General features: G+C 48.9%; 1 protein-coding gene across 1 annotated transcript in view; it reads left to right on the top strand.

Annotated features, from left to right (window-relative positions):
* znhit6 (zinc finger HIT-type containing 6) overlaps window positions 1–22,270 on the top strand; it is a gene marked incomplete at its 3' end in the record, with an annotated part of 28,548 nt that overhangs the window by 4,387 nt on the left and 1,891 nt on the right. The window contains exons 5-9 of the mRNA XM_084443901.1: window positions 39–142; window positions 11,925–11,993; window positions 12,298–12,378; window positions 15,893–15,973; window positions 21,973–22,097. Of these exons, the coding sequence (XP_084300027.1) occupies window positions 39–142; window positions 11,925–11,993; window positions 12,298–12,378; window positions 15,893–15,973; window positions 21,973–22,097 (460 nt within the window). The remainder of the gene's footprint in view (window positions 1–38; window positions 143–11,924; window positions 11,994–12,297; window positions 12,379–15,892; window positions 15,974–21,972; window positions 22,098–22,270) is intronic.

The following is a 22,270-nucleotide window of genomic DNA, read 5'->3' as shown; positions in this document are numbered from 1 at the left end:
TTTCTTTCTTTCTTTCTTTCTTTCTTTCTTTCATTCAGGTTAAGACATTGACAAATCAAGCAAGGAGGATGAATATGACTTTGAGGTTCCTACCCCTCACATTCACCAAGAGCAGAGAGAACTCCACCATCTTTGTGAATAAGTATGTTCCTAAAATCATGGCCACATTTTTGACTCCCATAGGCAAGACCCGACACTGGTCTCTAGAACAACGGCTGTGCTCACTCAATAGAATAATGATCCTGGTTGTTGTGGAGATCAGAGATGTTATGCTCGGCCACATGATGGCGCTCTTGTTAAGTCTTACCTTTATCTCTCTTGGAATGGCCTCCAGCTAGTAATATTTGTGGTGGTGAGTTAAAGGTGGCCCCTGGGGAGTCTTCAGCATGTTGATGAACTGTGTGCTCGGCCTCAGTGTACCTGACATCTGCTCCTGGCCTGTTCCAGGCATGACATATCGATAGCCAGAGAGATGCAGAATGTCTAACAGTATTAAGATGGGTTCAGAGGGATTGAAGTCATCGCTCAACGTTGACGGCTGATCACCTGGCAGATTGTGTCATGTGACCGGGCGGGCTTTGACAGGTGTTCTGACCAAGTCATCTCTTGAGTGACGACCTTTCATAATGCCTGTTGGGTAACTCTTATATATGGCTGTGTGGCCTCTGACCAGGTATGCGGGTCCCCTCCTGTTAAAACCTGCCCCGCTGGGTCCATCACCTCTACCAGTGACATTTTCTACTGGCTGGACTCGGGGTGTTGTGTTGTTATAGCAACCTCCTCCTCCTCCCTCCATTCGCTCACTCCTCTGAGTCTTCTCAGCCCCGACGCCGACAAAATCCTTTCCTTTTCCTCGGTCCACTTTTCCTTTCGTTTTCCATTTCCCCCGGTTTCCCTCCGTGATGCCGGTGGTCCTGTCCTTCCGTCTTCTCCTGGAGGTGGTGGCGACTGCTCTGACACTCGCCGGAGTTTCCACTGGAAGCCTGACCTCCTCCTCCTCCTCCCTCTCCCCCCATGGAAGAATCAATATTTTCCCCAGACATTTCACTTGAAAGAGGAAAAACGGGTTATGAATGAAGTAATAACTCAGAACACCCCTGTGATGTCCAGACACAACATCAGGTGTCAATCAGGACTTGCCACTGAATGAGGCTTTTGTGAGCCGGTCCACCCATTTTATGTCATTCTCACTCACACCCCTTTTTTTCCACCCGTACTCCCTCCCTCTGCTGCAGGGGTCAGACACCGCCGTCGTTCGCCGTGTCTCACTTCTGTCAGAGCTAGTCTCAACACCAGACCCAGGAGAGCTCTTTTGCTGATGCACTACGTAAGCTGCGCCGACTACGTCACCGCACGCTGCGGATCTCCCTATGGGTCTGGGACACTTCACGCAAAAACCTGGCATTCAAATCCTGGCAATTCATTGGTTGTGCCGAAATCCCGGTGACACCAATCGGTAGCGACTTTCGAGATCAGGCGCTCGCCACCTATAGCTATGCCCCGCCCATCTAACCTGGGCTGGCGCATCTCATTCGCCGCTACGACCTGTCACTCTTTCAACAGACTCTATTATACAGTATTTGGAGAGAGGCTACGCCAGCTAGATGCATGCAGACGGGAGATGTCTTCCTAGCCAAAGCTCCGCTCCCGTGGTGCGGCAATCTAGAACCGACCCTGGGAGCCGTCCGTCCTCGGCCAACAAACATGGCCGCCTGGAAGCCAGCGGAGAACCGCGGCTCTCTCTGTTTCTGATCACTGTTAATTCCAGTAAACAATCTCACAGCTGAGGGCGCAGTGCTCTCTGACAACCGTGCTCAGTTACACCAAGTCAACACAGGAAGGGATAAAAGGTATACGATAGATTACAGGAGGAGGAGGGAAAATGGGGCTTCAGAATGTACTGAGTACATTATATACAAAGCAGATGTTTCAGCGGTGTGACTGCAGATGGTTAGCGACATATTCATGCTACGCACTCGCGCTGCCAAACAGAGAGAGGAGAGGATCATTACTGCCGGGCGGCTGACTTTAGAGGCTTTCATGCTTGGCTGAGGTCTCTGTGTGTGTGTGCGTGTGTGTGTGCGCGTGTGTGCGTGCGTGTGTGTGTGTCTGTGGTGTGTGTTGTGTGCAGTAGGCAAACTTTCCTCCTTAGCTTCCCCTGGTGACGGAGCAAAAAACAGAGGGTACACAATAAAGAGTTTAACTAGGAATTAAAAGGCCTTCAGACCGTGGTAGAGATGTCATAGTTGGCAGCGCATGTGAAGCAGCTGTTTATGGTGGAATCGTTGCCCTGGGGCAGTGGCCTTGTCACCACTGGGCACTTTCCCTCTGTGTGAACTCTTCCTGTGTACCTGGCCACTGGTTACCTAAGGCTCTCTGGCCTGTAAACATTCTGTTTGTGAAAGTGTAAATTGTATTTAGCCATGGTTTGTAATTCGATTTTTTAAAATGATCAACTAAGTTTTTGTTCCGAGGTCTTGTCAACCACTTTTACATGTTTTTATGTCTACTTTGTCAAATTTAAGCCGGATGTTCCCCAAATAACGTGCACAGTCAACATGTTGTCCCCCACTCCCCATGGACTGCTATTAGCAACAGATTGACCCTTGAGGTAATCACACCACAGCACACGTCCTGAGTCACAGAAACCACACAGAACACAGTAGGAGCAGGTGATCTACTAACCACAGAACAAAGTAGGAGCAGGTGATCTACTAACCACAGTAGGAGCAGGTGATCTACTAACCACTCAGAACACAGTAGGAGCAGGTGATCTACTAACCACAGTAGGAGCAGGTGATCTACTAACCACTCAGAACACAGTAGGAGCAGGTGATCTACTAACCACTCAGAACACAGTAGGAGCAGGTGATCTACTAACCACTCAGAACACAGTAGGAGCAGGTGATCTACTAACCACTCAGAACACAGTAGGAGCAGGTGATCTACTAACCACACAGAACACAGCAGGTGATCTACTAACCACACAGAACACAGTAGGAGCAGGTGATCTACTAACCACACAGAACACAGTAGGAGCAGGTGATCTACTAACCACTCAGAACACAGTAGGAGCAGGTGATCTACTAACCACTCAGAACACAGTAGGAGCAGGTGATCTACTAACCACACAGAACACAGCAGGTGATCTACTAACCACACAGAACACAGTAGGAGCAGGTGATCTACTAACCACACAGAACACAGTAGGAGCAGGTGATCTACTAACCACTCAGAACACAGTAGGAGCAGGTGATCTACTAACCACTCACAACACAGTAGGAGCAGGTGATCTACTAACCACTCAGAACACAGTAGGAGCAGGTGATCTACTAACCACAGTAGGATGAGGTGATCTACTAACCACAGTAGGAGCAGGTGATCTACTAACCACTCACAACACAGTAGGAACAGGTGATCTACTAACCACTCAGAACACAGTAGGAGCAGGTGATCTACTAACCACTCAGAACACAGTAGGAGCAGGTGATCTACTAACCACTCAGAACACAGTAGGAGCAGGTGATCTACTAACCACTCAGAACACAGTAGGAACAGGTGATCTACTAACCACTCAGAACACAGTAGGAGCAGGTGATCTACTAACCACACAGAACACAGCAGGTGATCTACTAACCACACAGAACACAGTAGGAGCAGGTGATCTACTAACCACACAGAACACAGTAGGAGCAGGTGATCTACTAACCACTCAGAACACAGTAGGAGCAGGTGATCTACTAACCACTCAGAACACAGTAGGAGCAGGTGATCTACTAACCACTCAGAACACAGTAGGAACATGTGATCTACTAACCACTCAGAACACAGTAGGAGCAGGTGATCTACTAACCACTCAGAACACAGTAGGAGCAGGTGATCTACTAACCACTCAGAACACAGTAGGAACAGGTGATCTACTAACCACACAGAACACAGTAGGAACATGTGATCTACTAACCACTCAGAACACAGTAGGAGCAGGTGATCTACTAACCACTCAGAACACAGTAGGAGCAGGTGATCTACTAACCACTCAGAACACAGTAGGAGCAGGTGATCTACTAACCACTCAGAACACAGTAGGAACAGGTGATCTACTAACCACACAGAACACAGTAGGAACATGTGATCTACTAACCACTCAGAACACAGTAGGAGCAGGTGATCTACTAACCACACAGAACACAGGAGGAGCAGGTGATCTACTAACCACTCAGAACACAGTAGGAGCAGGTGATCTACTAACCACACAGAACACAGGAGGAGCAGGTGATCTACTAACCACTCAGAACACAGTAGGAGCAGGTGATCTACTAACCACTCAGAACACAGTAGGAGCAGGTGATCTACTAACCACTCAGAACACAGTAGGAGCAGGTGATCTACTAACCACTCAGAACACAGTAGGAGCAGGTGATCTACTAACCACAGTAGGAGGAGGTGATCTACTAACCACAGTAGGAGCAGGTGATCTACTAACCACTCACAACACAGTAGGAGCAGGTGATCTACTAACCACTCAGAACACAGTAGGAGCAGGTGATCTACTAACCACACAGAACACAGCAGGTGATCTACTAACCACACAGAACACAGTAGGAGCAGGTGATCTACTAACCACACAGAACACAGTAGGAGCAGGTGATCTACTAACCACACAGAACACAGTAGGAGCAGGTGATCTACTAACCACTCAGAACACAGTAGGAGCAGGTGATCTACTAACCACTCACAACACAGTAGGAGCAGGTGATCTACTAACCACTCAGAACACAGTAGGAGCAGGTGATCTACTAACCACAGTAGGATGAGGTGATCTACTAACCACAGTAGGAGCAGGTGATCTACTAACCACTCACAACACAGTAGGAACAGGTGATCTACTAACCACTCAGAACACAGTAGGAGCAGGTGATCTACTAACCACTCAGAACACAGTAGGAGCAGGTGATCTACTAACCACTCAGAACACAGTAGGAGCAGGTGATCTACTAACCACTCAGAACACAGTAGGAACAGGTGATCTACTAACCACTCAGAACACAGTAGGAGCAGGTGATCTACTAACCACACAGAACACAGCAGGTGATCTACTAACCACACAGAACACAGTAGGAGCAGGTGATCTACTAACCACACAGAACACAGTAGGAGCAGGTGATCTACTAACCACTCAGAACACAGTAGGAGCAGGTGATCTACTAACCACTCAGAACACAGTAGGAGCAGGTGATCTACTAACCACTCAGAACACAGTAGGAACATGTGATCTACTAACCACTCAGAACACAGTAGGAGCAGGTGATCTACTAACCACTCAGAACACAGTAGGAGCAGGTGATCTACTAACCACTCAGAACACAGTAGGAACAGGTGATCTACTAACCACACAGAACACAGTAGGAACATGTGATCTACTAACCACTCAGAACACAGTAGGAGCAGGTGATCTACTAACCACTCAGAACACAGTAGGAGCAGGTGATCTACTAACCACTCAGAACACAGTAGGAGCAGGTGATCTACTAACCACTCAGAACACAGTAGGAACAGGTGATCTACTAACCACACAGAACACAGTAGGAACATGTGATCTACTAACCACTCAGAACACAGTAGGAGCAGGTGATCTACTAACCACACAGAACACAGGAGGAGCAGGTGATCTACTAACCACTCAGAACACAGTAGGAGCAGGTGATCTACTAACCACACAGAACACAGGAGGAGCAGGTGATCTACTAACCACTCAGAACACAGTAGGAGCAGGTGATCTACTAACCACTCAGAACACAGTAGGAGCAGGTGATCTACTAACCACTCAGAACACAGTAGGAGCAGGTGATCTACTAACCACTCAGAACACAGTAGGAGCAGGTGATCTACTAACCACAGTAGGAGGAGGTGATCTACTAACCACAGTAGGAGCAGGTGATCTACTAACCACTCACAACACAGTAGGAGCAGGTGATCTACTAACCACACAGAACACAGTAGGAGCAGGTGATCTACTAACCACACAGAACACAGTAGGAGCAGGTGATCTACTAACCACTCAGAACACAGTAGGAGCAGGTGATCTACTAACCACAGTAGGAGGAGGTGATCTACTAACCACAGTAGGAGCAGGTGATCTACTAACCACTCACAACACAGTAGGAACAGGTGATCTACTAACCACTCAGAACACAGTAGGAGCAGGTGATCTACTAACCACTCAGAACACAGTAGGAGCAGGTGATCTACTAACCACTCAGAACACAGTAGGAACAGGTGATCTACTAACCACACAGAACACAGTAGGAACATGTGATCTACTAACCACTCAGAACACAGTAGGAGCAGGTGATCTACTAACCACACAGAACACAGGAGGAGCAGGTGATCTACTAACCACTCAGAACACAGTAGGAGCAGGTGATCTACTAACCACACAGAACACAGGAGGAGCAGGTGATCTACTAACCACTCAGAACACGGTAGGAGCAGGTGATCTACTAACCACTCAGAACACAGTAGGAGCAGGTGATCTACTAACCACTCAGAACACAGTAGGAGCAGGTGATCTACTAACCACTCAGAACACAGTAGGAGCAGGTGATCTACTAACCACAGTAGGAGGAGGTGATCTACTAACCACAGTAGGAGCAGGTGATCTACTAACCACTCACAACACAGTAGGAGCAGGTGATCTACTAACCACACAGAACACAGTAGGAGCAGGTGATCTACTAACCACTCAGAACACAGTAGGAGCAGGTGATCTACTAACCACTCAGAACACAGTAGGAGCAGGTGATCTACTAACCACAGTAGGAGGAGGTGATCTACTAACCACAGTAGGAGCAGGTGATCTACTAACCACTCACAACACAGTAGGAACAGGTGATCTACTAACCACTCAGAACACAGTAGGAGCAGGTGATCTACTAACCACTCAGAACACAGTAGGAGCAGGTGATCTACTAACCACTCAGAACACAGTAGGAGCAGGTGATCTACTAACCACTCAGAACACAGTAGGAGCAGGTGATCTACTAACCACACAACACAGTGTGATCAGGCCAGGAGTTGATCTACTTCTCCAAACGAAACGGCAACACCCAACTTACTACAAGAGTCCTTTGTCATCCCTGTCATCCACAGGGAGGGCCTTTCTCTCTCTCTCTCTCTCTCTCACTCACTCACTCACTCACTCACTCACACAAACACACACACTCGGTGTGCGGCCTCATCCATGTCTGTCACTGTGTTTTAGAGCCCTGGTCTTTGGGGACACCCCCTTCCCACACACAGATCACAGTGCTGCTGGCCGCTGTGCTCAGAGGCAGGCCGGGCCGCTGGTCCACGGCCGTAGCTGCGGTCCGGGAGTGAGCTCAGGGGCCGAGGCCTAGGCTTAGGATACATCTGCCTGTAATCTTCCCCCCTCCACTCACTCACTCACTCACTCTGTCGGCTTCTCCGCCCTAACCAGGCGTCTGGAGCTCCATGAAACGGGGCGAAGGATGTTGGACGAGTTGCCGTTCGGTTTCCCGTCATCCGTCTTTTAGGAACGCCCAACAGCATCACCCGTACAGTACACCCCTCAACCCCCCCCCCCTTGCCCCCCCGCCCACCCCCTGGCACGGGCCTCCACCCCCCAGGCACGGCCGCGGAGAACAGCAGGAGCTGTGTGCTGAGCGTTGGGTCGGCGCTGGCTGGTGGTGGAGCGCCGGTTGAGATCTGTCGTCTCTCCCTAATCCTCCCAGAAGGCCGTCTGCCGCTCTGCCAAACTCCTCGTCAGGCCTCTCATCCCGCAATTCTCCCAGCCGCTTCCATGACTCATCCCCTCGACCGCAGCTCGTGCGTGCTGTTAATGAACACATCTGTCAGTGGGCTCTGTATCTGTCTTCGGCGGTCTCTTCTTCGGAGCTGGGGGTTTGCTCTGGGGGGGATCTTAACACGCGCGGGGGGGGAAGATGAGGTCACGTTCTGAGATGGCTACGATATGTCGCGGTCGTGTCAAACTGCGCTTGTGCGCTTCCGAACGTCATGTCACAACATCTCGCCCCGGGAACCTTGAAGCACAATTGGGCAAACGTAGCAGCTAAAGGAGATATCCCTGTTAGCACAGCGCACACTGCACCAGTTTACATTATAGTATTGCCACTTTCAATTTCCACTCCGCTTTTGACATCTTAAGAAGATGACATATGGGATGATTAGACCGTGAAGTCACTTTGTTGGTGGATATGTTTGCTTTTCGCCGGGCCTCAAAGACCTGGTGTTTTCAAAACGCATCATTTAGACAGTTTCGTTCCGCTCTCTTTCTTTGACCAAATGTAGACCGGCGATCTACAGTAGTTTGCCGTGGTAACAGAGTAAAGAGTACTTGATACCGCGGTTGCCATGGGCTTTGATTGGCTGCAATGCCGCCGCCTGAGTGGTGGAAAGTGTGGGCCACTTGAGATGTGGTGAGGGATGCCCTCCTGCATCCTGCTGATAGGAGCCTACCGTGCTAGGCTATGTGGGTTAGGCTCTACCGTGCTAGGCTCTGTGGGCTAGGCTCTACCGTGCTAGGCTCTGTCGGCTAGGCTCTACCGTGCTAGGCTCTGTCGGCTAGGCTCTGTGGGCTAGGCTCTACCGTGCTAGGCTCTGTCGGCTAGGCTCTGTGGGCTAGGCTCTACCGTGCTAGGCTCTGTCGTTTAGGCTCTACCGTGCTAGGCTCTGTGGGCTAGGCTCTACCGTGCTAGGCTCTACCGTGCTAGGCTATGTCGGCTAGGCTCTGTCGGCTAGGCTCTACCGTGCTAGGCTATGTCGGCTAGGCTCTGTGGGCTAGGCTCTACCGTGCTAGGCTCTGTGGGCTAGGCTCTACCGTGCTAGGCTCTGTGGGCTAGGCTCTACCGTGCTAGGCTCTGTGGGCTAGGCTCTACCGTGCTAGGCTCTGTGGGCTAGGCTCTACCGTGCTAGGCTCTACCGTTCTAGGCTCTGTCGGCTTGGCTCTGTCGGCTAGGCTCAGTACCGGCTGCTCCAAACTGTGCTTTTCCCCAGAGGTCCTGAGGTTTTGGATGTTGTTCTTCTGGGTTGACCTTTGTTCTTCTCCTTATTTTTTTACGAGAGCAAAACAAACATGAAGCGAGCCTCGAGCACAGAATGTTAGTTCCAGAACCGCAAACGCCACCTCACCAGATGCCCCCTCTGCTGCCTTGCGGAGCAGAAATCTGGAGCGCGTTTGATTCCGCCCGCAGACCGCCGCCCCCCCCCCCCCCCCCCCCCCCCTCTTGAAAACACTCGAGCGAGCCGGCGAGCGTCGACGCTGCTGAGAGATTTGTAGGAATCGGGTTTTGATCATAGCAACTGCCAGCGTGTTTGTTTCTCTGTCGTACAGTAGCTGAGATGAAACGCGAGGCCCGTCGTGATACAGTACGTGTTTGCCAGTCTGGGTCAGCCTCCCCCCCTGCAGGTGGATTTACTGAGACTGCTGATAACAAGCAGGTAGTAAAGAGGAGTCCTGGAAGGGAGGGGGGTTACATGCATTTCTCTGCCGACCATGATGCACGCTGACCAATTCCTCCGGCGTCAAGACGTTTTAGGCTCCATCCACCCCCGTGGAGCACTGACCCGCTACGGCCAGGCGTGGTCTAAACGCGCCCGTTCTGTCCTGAACCTACCTGCCGCGCTCCTCCGCGCACGCAGTCGCCCCGCCTGAGGTGAACGACGGCGCCGCGCGTACTCCAGGTATGCGTCCTGACCTCGCCTGGAGTGCCTTCGCGCGGGCCAAGCCCTTTTTCCATTGGGGGAAAAAGAAAAACAAGTTTCCATCCGCCGCGAAGGCAGAACAATGCCCTCACACCTGGCGTCCCTCCCTCCCCCTCGACATCCACCCCTCCCCAGGGACTCTATGCCAAGACCAAGCAAACACTCATCATTTCCTCAGCCTGGAGGGGGGGTGGAATACCTCTGCACCTGCACAGGGAATACCCTCACAGCCCCCCGCCCGACCCCTCAAACTAGCCCCCCCCCCCCCCCCCCCTCTCTCCCACCCTCTTTTACTCACATCCAAGTGGAAACTCGTAACCACCTTTCATTGGATGTTCTGCCAATTCTGCACATATTTCTCTCTGCCTCTTTTTTTCTTGAACCCTCCTGCCCTCCTCTCCGTGCCGCCTCTCTCCTCCCTCTGTTTTCCTGAAAAAACATGTCTGTCAGTTGTGTAATGCTCCCATCTGGCCCCGCGAGCCGCTAGCAGCACCACCAGCACAACCAGAGAAAAAAGCAGAAGCAGGCCTGTTTTGGAAGGGGAGGTTGGGGGGTGGGGGGGGGGGGGGTTGGTTGTGAGTCCAGCTGTGAGGAGGAGGAGGAGGAGGAGGAGGAGGGTTAAGATGCCACATGCACCCTGTCTTGTTCTGCTCTCTTCGCTCGGTCCTAGCTGTAATCACGCCCAGCTGTAAGGCAGGCGGCGTGTATATTTCAGTGTGATCCCAGGGTCACGCCCTCTCCGAAAAAACCTAACCCCGCGCACTGGACCTAATAAGAAGGCCCATGGTGTGTCTCAGCAATTAGACCGGCTCGTTCTGAGACCCTGTTCCATCTGCTTTAGCCGCCTCCCCCTGGCAGGCCTCAGCTCCACTGGTTGGGACTGAGAAGGGAGGTGGCCGATTATACCCCACCCAATATATGGCATCATTTAAGCCCTCGGACAACATGAAAGGAGACCTTGGTCTTTGTAGTTTAGCTGAGTCCATCGATGGGCAGGCAGAGAAATCTGGGGAAGGAATGGAGAAAGATACGATTTACTGTAATGTTTACAAAGTGATTTTGAGTGTAAGATGCAGCTCTTTCTAAGTGGGGAGGTACTTATTGGCAGCGCTATGACTGGATCATTTCAGAAACCCCTAGATCACCGTGTGGCGTGATCACGTCTGGTTTTGGGGGAGCGGGGTCAGTCGTGTGACAGCGCTACCACAGTGACTGCTTTCTGTCACTGGAATACAGCGAATGTTTTGCTTGTTAACAAGTCGAAACCGCCTAGCAACCCCACATATCCGTCCAGCGCTTTAACAGTTGGGTCCTACTGCCACAACACCCCAGAGTCCGGACTCATTATGGGATATCTGCCAGCTGGAATCCTAGTATTGAGCATGCACGTCATTGTTGTCATGACAACTCTGGGTTACTCACTCTACACACACATTCTGAGAGGGAGAGAGAGAGAGACAGACACACACACACATAGTATACAACATAAGATCTTGTAAGCAGCCTAGGATTGACTCCCAACAGGTTGGGGCTGGATCTTTTTGCAAATTCAATGTGTACTGTGTTTAGCAGTGGCCTTGTTAGATTGTGTATAATGGCAAAGAAATGTAATAATCCAATCTTGAAATCATTGAAGAAGTTATTCCAACCGTCAGTAAGGACAACATGTGCACACCATCAGTATTTCAATGTATTTATTTTACGTGCACAGAGAGAGAAAGAATCAAGTGAATAAAGCCGTTTCTCTCTGACCGGGGTGGTCCCAGTCAGAGACCTCATGCTATTAGATCAAACAGAAATGCTGATTCATGGTTCATTGGTCCAGAATCAGCTCTGGAGATGAGCGTGTTTTGTTTTGGTTCCTTCAGAACAAACAACAGAAACAAGGAGTCCTTGTCAAGGGTAAGAGTGAGACAATAGCTGGGGCTCAGACAATTCATCCCTGACTGCTATACAACCACGGGCAAAAGCAATATACTTTAATTAAAAGCAGGCAAGAACAATATTTCATCTTTAACGAAGCAAGCATAAGCAATAACATTTATTTAACTTCCACAATGATGGAATAAATGAAGTATGAATCCAAACAAATTACAATTGTCAGTATGGTGTGTGACACAAACAACATAACAATGTTTCTCATTTAACTGTCTGCTGATCTTGTTCATTACTTTGTCCTGCAGAGAAAAGCGATTTCTTTGGCACCTGAAGCTCCTGTTCCCTCAGAGTGAATCTGAGTTTGTGCAGAAGAGGTGAGTTCTTCCTGTAGGACCCCTTTAGTGCCAGTTCATGTCAGGAGAGCCTGGGATATGAGGGCAGTGGTCCTGCCTGGTCCCCAGAGAGGACCAGGTCGGTGAGGCTAGTACGTAGATCGGAGCGGGTTACAATCCCAACCCAAGAACATCATCCATCAAGACATAATCTGATTTGTTTGGAGAGGCTCACACAGAGACACACACTCTCCATCTCTCCACAATTCACACACACACACACACACTCTCCACAGTTTTTTTTCTTCACTCTGTCTGCATTTTTCCCTTCTACATATCTTCCCAGGATTCCAGATGATCGAACCCTCGAGCAGATCCTGACCCCCTACATCCACCCCACGGAGTCCGAGCCAGTGAGACGTCAAAAGTAAGAGACCTCGTTCTCTAAGTATTACACAGATGGACTGAACGATGGCTTCTTTGATACTGTTTGATGGACTGATCGACCGCGCTCTTGGAAAGCACTTGACTAGTATCCCTGTCTGGCGCCTGGTTGCTGAGCAGTTTGGCAGCACCTCCTGCCTGGCTTGGCCATGGCTGAACATCAGTCAAACCATCCTGCCCAAACTAGACTTTATCGAGCAGAGGAGACTGGCAAAGAGAGAGAGGATAATGCCAGTGTAACATTGATCACTAGGACTTCATCCATCATTATATTTGGGTTATTAGCTGTAATTACTAATCCCTCCTCCACCAAGCTATTCCTGACCTGATGTATATGCCTGACCTTCAGTCAATTAAAGGGCTGGGATTTAGAATCCTTTCATCCACCCCCTGGTATAATGATATTTAGAAAAGGTCAGACGGCTCATTTCACCTCCTCTGATTGGTCGTGATACTCTGGCCTGATTCCACCCTGATGACACTTCTAGGGTGCAACATTGACAACAACATATGCCTGTAAGGATGTATAAAGGTTAACAGGTTAAAGGTTGTCTGGCACATATTCATCTGTCCTGGCCGTTACAACGGGAGGTCCACGCCAACCTGGAATCTCCCTACTTGTATTTATGGCTGGTAAATGCTTGGTTTTCTGTTTTTAGTTTTTATGCCGAGGTTGAGCTCAAATCTAACTAGAATTCACACACACAACCCCAGAGCTCTGTTTGTTAGACGTATAGACATTTGATGAGGGCATGGTTTTGGTCTGTCAGCAGCAAAAGTTAACAATTCAATAATTGTCCAGTTTGATGGGTTTTGGATGACCTACTTAGTCTAATTTCAATTGTTGTCTGGCCCACAGTTTTTCCGCAAGAAGAAAAACCAGCGTGGTTACTGTCAGCTGTGGCACTGACTGCTTCACAGGCAGATATATTCCACTGTCAGTCACTGTTAATGTTATGAATTCTCACTTTCAGCACCAAGGGGGTTGTAAAACAAAGAGAACATAATTTATGTGAATATAATTGCTGTTGAAGTGCAGGCACAGCAACTTGCCTGAGAAATACCAGTATGACACAGATACAGTATGAACCCTTCAAACATTGTATTATCTACATTTTAACCCTGGGAAGGGAAGCTTAGCTCCCGGCGAGCGGTCGTCTCATCTCTTAAAGAGATTACTTGTCATCAAAGAAGGCACCATGTAGGGTCTCCATATCGCTGTACTGTAAATATTGTACAGTTGCTACAATACAGCCATGTTATGGCTCCCCCTCTCTTAAAAAGTTATGAGGGCTAGCGCTTACCAGACGACACCGTGGAACTCTGTCCAAACTAAGCCCTGGGTGCAGCTTGGACGGTCCTGGTGACCGGTTGCGGCAGGGTCCTCGGTTGCCTGCACGCCCCTATAATTGAGTTTGGCTGCCGTGTGTGTGTGCGGCGATTCTGTCTCTGAGTTTTAAATCAAAGCCTCACACATAAATGAACCCTCTATATGACAGGGAATGGATACAGGGACGAAAATATAGCCCTGAAAATGATTCAGCATCCATGGAGAATTCATTAAGGCTCCTCAGCCCGGTCCAGACCAAACTATCAGTTTTCTGTTTTCCTTATAGATTGCATAACGCGTGGGACGTGTATGACTGCGTTTGTGTTTTTCGGGAGTGTGCTGAAAGTAAATGTTATTCTATTTCATTTCACCCAGTTGCTGTACATTTCTTGTGGTTCCTTGCCCCCGAACCTGAGGTATTGGATTCGGCGCAAACCCCAAAGACTTTATTTTTAGACGGGAACATGGCGGTCACTCTGACAGCATTCAGAACATTGTGCACCCGAAAGCTAAGAACTGGCTAGAACGTGCCTATCAGCACCGGGGATAGAAACAACATGACGGCTTGTCTGTTGTTTCGTCCAATTTATTAAGTAAGTGAATCAACATTTGAAGATGCTCTTAGCCAAAATATTGCGTGCATTCTTGCTCCAGTTCGACGGGAACACAATTTTCTCCTTGCATGAAAATGTGTACTTCGGAGATCAGTCCAGGCGTCTGTTGTGGGAGAGGAAGCGTTCTGTCAGGCAGAGCTCTGTCCTCCCTCGGCGGGGCGTCCAGCACCACGTCAGCGTTGGCCCCTGACACCCTTCCAGCCGCTCCAGCGTGACACAGACACTGCTTGGTCTACGCGCTCAGCACCGTGACTTAAGAGATGAAACAGGAGCTCCTTAAAACTCCCTGAGAGAGAGAGGGAGAGTGTCTTTTCCATAAGGAAGAGTGAGCGGATAATCAACACACACTGTTCTTTTTCTGTGCGTGGCTGTAAGCCAGCGCACCAAAGATAGCAAATGTCTCCCTCCCTCTTTCCCTCCTTTCCTCCGTCGTGTTGTTGGCCTGCAGTTCTGTGTTGTCACCACAAGAGGCAGTGGTCCCAGAACACCAAAACAAAAACACTAGGACACATTTTCCAGATCCTCGGTGGTGTAGTGGATAGGGCATCTGCCTCCCATGCCGAAGGTTCAAGCCACAGTGTGGATGATATTTTGTCACTGGATGTTATAGAAGCTATATAAAATGTGGTTACCTGGTGGTGCTATGTCAGTTATTGAATGTATGTGCAGTAATTTAACATTTGAAATACTCCTGTTTTGAAATGATATCTACAGTATAGGTGTCTCAGTAATTACCCATTATATATTAGGCTATATACATGCTGCCTAGCTTTCTGCTCTTACGCGCTTCTTTCTGTCCCATCCTCCCTTTCGCCTGACCTCTTACAACCATCCTGATCTGGCGAGCTCACCTTGTGTTTCACTGTGTAGCAAAGCTCTGTCTGTACCAGGCTAGACCTTTCATCCTCTCACGCACCGTGTCCTCATCCAGCCCTGCTAGCATGTCTTTCCCTCTCAAGTGTAGCCTCAACCCACTTTTTTAATATAGCTCCACGTTCTGTTTTCACATCTGGATTTCTGTTATATCTATCATATTTATTAACTTTTATTCTAGCCTGTGCTACTTTGTTGTCCTCTGCTACTGTAACAGTGCAATTTCCCCCAGGGGATTAATAAAGTACTACTACTACTACTATACACTTTATTGTTGGTAACCTTTCAGTCAACCCCCATTTGGTAATAAATATATATGTGAGTATAGCTTTTAAAAATCTAACCCAAATGGTTACAATTTGAGTTTGTTTCAGGTTTACTTTGCCTCCTCTGGAACCATGACCAGTGTGTTGGTTGTTGTTAGTACTACAACAATCCTCCCACCTAAGCACTTATTGTATTATATTATATTGCACTGTACTTTAGATTGTGATTCTTGCACTTTGCCTTCAGCACTAGATTATGCTCTTAGTCACTTGTTTTAGAAAGAAGATGCACTTGTGAGTTCTGGCAAGTAGTAGTACATTGGCTCTTCCTACGTTAAATGCAATTATTGTTAGTCGCTTTGGATAAAAGCGTCTGCTAAATGACTGTAATGTAATGTGTTGGTTGTGTTTCAGACTGAAGCTGTACGTGCGGAGCCCATTCAACCACCTGAGGGTCTTCATGAAGGCTGAGGGGAGGAAGGCCAACTCTGTGAGGTCAGATCCTGCTTCCTTCCCAGTCTGTGTGAACGCTTGATGATCACAGGGCACATTAGAACTCTGTTACTAACCTGTCTACTGTCCCCATGCGTGCCATGTAGGGTTAATATTCAGTCATAAGGCTGATGAATGATTCTGCCCATGGATGTAGGAAAAAGTGTTTCCCTTTATGAGCGGTTCCAGCAGCCTAGCTGGCCTAAGCGCTTCTCCACCGGCAGCAGTGCCCTTCCCATTTCAGCGTAGCCCTTATACTGATACCTGTGGTAAGAAACTGCTTTATTGAGTATTTTCGTCTGTCAGGATCCGGTCGATACCGCCCGGCCCACCTCACTGGGCTGCGTGGGCTCGTCACTTCTGATGAATATATTCGGAATGTATAAAACTTTTTTTTATTGGTTTCTGAATATGACATCACCGACATCAAATTCCTGCAAAGCTACACAACGCTGAAGCACATGGGGAGGAATCCGCCCCCCCCCCCTCCCACGCACACACACACACACACCCCGCTATTCTTCCTTCCGCTATCTGAAGATGAATACACATTTGGGAATGCCATTGATCAATTGACACCTATGTGTGTTAAAGAGGGAGTGTCGATGGCACTGGGTTCGCCTTGCCTTTTGTCTTTGGCTGCCCTCCATTTCTACTTAGTCATGGAGCGAATGTTGATCCCTCGACACTCATACCCCGCTGTGCCCCTTGGCCAACCCAGACGTTCTGCTCTTTTACCAGCCTTCCCCCCAGCCCGTCCCCATGCCCTCCTCCAGTAACACACTCAGCCCCCCATCCTCACCCTCACTCTGCAAACACCACCGCCAGCACGGCATCATGGGCTGTCCACTCCGGAGGGACGCTTGTTTAGCTCGGCCATGCGTATCCTATCTCATCTTATCTTGTCACGGTACATCATCACCGCGGTTCTGTCGGACACACAGATCACACGAACACACACGTGTACTCTCTCCTTCTCTGTCTCTCTCTCTCGCTGTCTCTCTCTCTCTCTCTCTCTCTCTCTCTCTCTCCCTCTCTCTCTCTCTCTCTGCCCCCCCTCCCAAGCATCCAGCCTCTAGACAGACATGGGGCACCAGCACCCCCCTAATGAAAGCACGCTAAACCCAGGATGTTCTCTGTAGTTTCATCCCCTGAATAGTTTCCCTGGTGTGTGTGGATTCCTCTCAGGGGGGGAGGCAGAGGGGGAGGGGGGGGGGGGTGCATACATGTGTATTAGCGCGTCCGTGGGGCCGGGGAACAATGATGAGCGCAGATGTGACGCACAGAAAGGCCACATGCAGCGGCGAGCAGCCTCCGAGGGGACGGGGCTGGAACAGACAGCGGCGGCTTTTAGGGAGCTGAAAGAGCTGAGTCTCCCCGCCAGCCCCGCGGTTCACACGCCAGACCTTATCCCTGGGACCGCGGGGATGGGTCCTTTTCTCTTTTGAATGAACGCAGTTATAGGCCACAGGCAGGCTTTCCTATCATCCTAAATCAGTAGCAAGAGCAGATTGTTCCAGACGTTAATTTATGGACTGAGCGTTCCCGCAAGCTGACAAGGTCTCACTATCAATCTAGCTCAGCTCGCGTCCGTTCAGTCCGGTTTCGGTCGACGGCAGGGACGATGACGTGTGTAGGATGAGGCTGGAGCAGCTGCTTGGCAGCGCAGAGGGAAACGGGTCTCCTAACCCTGGCCCCGACTAATGGGACGATCATCATCATCATCATCAACACGTGGCGTGTTGTAAACCTGCTTGCATGTCGAAGAAGAGAGAGGAGGTGGCACGGGCGTACGAGAGGAGGAGAGGTTGTTGCAAAATCTCCGAAGAAATATGTCCCCGTCAACGTAGTGAGACATCGGGGAGGGTGTTGGGTGCGCTAATGAAAGATGTGCAGTATTCGCCCCGCGGCGTTGGCAAGGAGTAGAAAGGGAAGCTAACAGAGTTGTGACTCCTGCTTTTCCTATCGCTAAGTTATCCTTCACTCTCTTCTACACCCCCCCCCCTCTCTCGCGCTCTTTCTGTCACAACCTCACTTGTCACACATCTTAATAGCCCTTAGTATGAGGGCTCTCTAATAGTGGCTAATTTGTTGTGTGCTGCATTTTAGTTGTAGTATTATCAACATAAATGCTGTGAGGTACGTGGGACTAACATCCTGTGTCCAAGATGGAATGACCTCATGACCTCATATCAGGTCAGGTACAGTTATGTAACAGGTCACGGTTTGGAGCAGAGAAAGAACCAACCATAACTCTAATAAAGGGGGGGGGGGGGTCCAAACAGGGATCTTATCATATCCTTTTGAAGGGGGTCCAAAGAGTGCATCTCCAGCATGAAGGAGGGCCTCCTCTGGAAGAACAAAGCAGTTCTTTGGGGATCCCTCATACTGTACCAGCGTTGGGTAATTGAAATAATTTAAAAATATATATAAAAGTCACAGTGTGCTTTTACACAAAACGGTAGATTGCACCTGATATCGCTTGATCTGCCTGCCCATGTTTTTGCAGATGCAGCCCCAGGGCGAAGGATAGGCCTTCAGGCAGCGCAGGTGTGCAGCGATGGCCGCCTCCCCTAGGTCACCCAGGGCCAAGTGTAAACAGAGCAGCGTTTGGCAGAACAGTACAGCTCACAGTTGGCCACAGGGGTCATCCTGTGTAGACGGCTCTTACTAAATGTCTGCTGGAATATCAAGTCCAATCAAATAATGCGGGCCCTGTGCTAAACATAGCCGTGTAACCGGTAAACATCCCCTTACTGGAACCGAGGCCGGCGGAGCATCAAGGCCGCCATTCACCCTTCAGCTGGATGTTTATTTGTTTAATCTTTTTTTTTTTATTCGGATTCATTCCACTCTTTGGATCCAGAGGATGTTACCTTCCCTTCCATCCAACCTAAGGCCTGGGGGCAGCTGGCCAGGGCTTCAAGTGGCAGAGAGGCAGAACTATTGCTTTCAGAAGTACAGCTACGCTGTGTGGGACGAGTGTGTTTGCACGTCTTTAGACTACTTCCCACCGGAGAGCGTTTGAGCCCCGGAACCGCAGGCGTTCCTGTAGCTGGCCAAGGGATTGCGCTCTCCTCGCATATCTGTGGTGTACCCTCTCCTTAGCACTCCTAAAACTGTCTCTATCTCTGCTCCCCTGGCTCTCCTGAATGTGTGTCCGCTTAGCACGTGCTCATGTTGAGTGTCCAGTGCAAAGTTTAGTATTACAGCTGCTTAATCACTGCAGCAAGTGTAGCTCACGTTTGTTGAGTTATTGCTCAAGGTCGTCTCAGCGTCAGTCTGGTAAGACTCTTGCTTTATTGCTAACTTGCGCTTCTTCTTCTGACATTGATATTCGACTTTCGAAAGATTTGATTCCAACATTTTAAAAGACGTGTTTATTTGAATGAAAGTAAGAATGAAGTAAAAATCACAATTCCATTGATTTTAGCGCTGTGATTTAGCCCCCATTTCGATCCATATGGCACTACAGAACTGATGATGCGCGACATTAGTTCTGTTCAATGTTAATATGTGTTTATTTAAATGGAGGGGGGAAAAAAATCACAATTTGATCAAAATCAATTAATGACCTAAAATCGACTCGTCATGAATGATTAATCAATTAATTGGACACACCCCTACACTGTGACACTTCCTCCTTCAGTTCATATCCCTCCTCCCTTTGTTTACTTAAAGATGTCCGTCGGGCATCTCTTCCTCCTGGTCACCCTTCAGCTTTTATAAATTGGGGGGAGGGAAGGTCTCTCTGAAGGAGTCATGACCATATCTCATTCCTCTCTCCACCATTTAGTGATGGGTAGGACATAATGGGAGCCCCAGGAGGATGCATCAGTGCTGTGTGTTCTTGTTGTTTACTTTAGGCTGGCCGGTGTCACGTCATGCGTGAGTGAGTCTGTCAGTCCCCCTGTAGTACCACAATCCACCACAAAAGGGGCACCTTTCCAATGCATTTTTCCATTGACAAGTACATTTAGATTTTTACATCAAAAACTATGCTTGGTGTCTCACTATAGTGTCAGACAAGTTTACTCGGGAAACATGTACTTTCTACATCCGCAGAGAGTAGAGCTTGAGGTGTTTAGTAGCGCTAGATATGTCTGTATTTCAACATTCATTATAGGACGTTAGACCATACAGGTGCATGGACTTCTTTGCCCACTAAATGGAGACGTTATTGTCCTCTTACTCACTCTACCATGGTTTGTAGAGAGCTTACTTTGATCAATCATTGATACACATGATGTGACATTAGTAGCACCAGATATATCTGTATTTCAACATCCATTATGGGACTTTTGTCCATACAGGTGCATGGACTTGTTGGCTATTAAAACTACGCTCATTCGTCGTTACTTTATACACAAATAACTGTAAATGTTTCAGTGTAGGCACAGCCCATTCTAACCTGGGGCCTTTTTAGCTTGACCAGCGTCATCAACTACTTGAGCTGGTTAGAGCTCACATAGTAGTACTCATTATAAGTTGTTTTTCCCATTGCCAGTACATTAGGATTTGAAGACTGAAACTAGTATGCTATGTATTTCAGCAAAAGTATAGTCTATCTACTGGGGGACACTTCAAATCCAGAGTTAAGATAAAATAAAATATTCCTGGCTTGTTTACTCATTGTTTTACATGTTAGGGGTCGAATAGATTAGTAGTGTATCATATTAATTCAAAAATAAATTTCCATCTTTCCACTCCATCATTGCCACAAAGGAATATGCATCATGGGTGGGGGACAACATGTTTACTGTGCACTTGTTTGTCAAGTAGAACACTACTAACCTGTGTGTCTGTCTGTCTGTCTGTCTGTCTGTCTGTGTGTGTGTGTGTGTGTGCGTGTGTGTGTGCGTGCGCGTGCGGCGCCCACTTGCGTATTCCAGCAGTGGCCTTTGGCCACAGATCTTTCTCCCTGGAGTGGCAGACAGTTTGATCTGAGCCACTGATCCACAACACCACTGTTGTTTACCAGACCCAATGATAGTGCTGTCTGCTAAGTGACTCTGCTTCCCTTGTGGGGATAACCCTTGCTGTGCAGGGGCACATATGCACAGACACAGGCATTCACACATTATGTGTACTCAAAGACAACATCAATGTTTTGTCTGTTCTAAAATACAACTTAAGCCCAGCCTAGAGAGAGAGAGAGGTATTCTTGGCTACGCCAGCCCATCACAGAGAAGAGCTTCGACAGGAAATGCCAACCGTTATTGCTGTTGACTAGTGGGATTGTGTGAGATCCTCCACCACCCCCAGAGAGATCTGTTTTAGGAGGCTTTCCTGGAATCTGAACCCGAAGCTCTGTACTGTAGTGCAGACCTGGAAATGTCATGTGGCATGCCGGAGCTTTGATTGGTTTACGGCGTGGACGTGCGCCAGCTTCTGCCTGCATTTGCGAAAAACGAACGTCGGCCCTTAACTGTGGTCCGCCGTCTACCTAGCTTGTAGGAGGTGGAGGGCTGCGCCGGGTATTTGAATTATTTTTCTCGCTGGGCGGCGATGACGTTCACTGGATGGCTGAGCATGCAGTCAAGCCGTGTCCCACCAGAGAGCTGTTAACCATTTAGCGTCATGATTTATGAGCGTCCCTAACACATGACGGACCTAACTGATGTCATCTCAGAAAGAGAGAGGGGGAGAGAAAAAGTGTGTTTGTGTGTGTGTGTGTGTGTGTGTGGGGGGGGTTAAGCTTCAAGGCCTGCAGAGTTTGTGTGAGAGATGTTATTGACTCAGGTTAAGTCAGTTTCCATTCCGGAGGATGGATGGGGGATCAGTGCGGTGGGTTTTTACTGTGCCAAACCATGACTCCTGTCTCCATCCATCCTCGAAAGAGTCCCAGCTATGAAGTCACCGGGGCACTGCAGAGCCACCACTCTCTTCCTGGAGCGGGAACGTCAAAGGCTGCCAATTATCTGGTTCTTCTTACAGACTGTTGTAGGTGACAGCGTAGTGACGTTGTTGTTGTTGTTGTCGTCGTCCTCTTGTCTGTGCAGGTATCAAGAGTTGGACCTAACGAAGAGCCTGCGAGACAACCTGAGGTATAAAACGGTCATTGAATACCCGGTGCTTCACGTTGTTCTACAGGAGCGGTGCCAGGACTATCCGCTGAAAGGACCAGGTCAGATCTCAACTTTATCAAGCTTCAGCTATCTGCAAAACCATTTATAGGGTCGTAATAGTACAAGGTTTGGCCAATATATCGTCTCCCAGCAGCCTCTCGGGTTTTTAACATCAATCGTTTTTTCCTGAAGGCACAGCCTCAGGGAGAGTGGAATTATGACACGTCATTAT

This window comes from Borostomias antarcticus (assembly GCF_949987555.1).
Source record: "Borostomias antarcticus genome assembly, chromosome: 10".
Taxonomy (NCBI): Eukaryota; Metazoa; Chordata; class Actinopteri; order Stomiiformes; family Stomiidae; genus Borostomias; species Borostomias antarcticus.
This window is presented reverse-complemented; position numbering and strand designations above follow the sequence as displayed.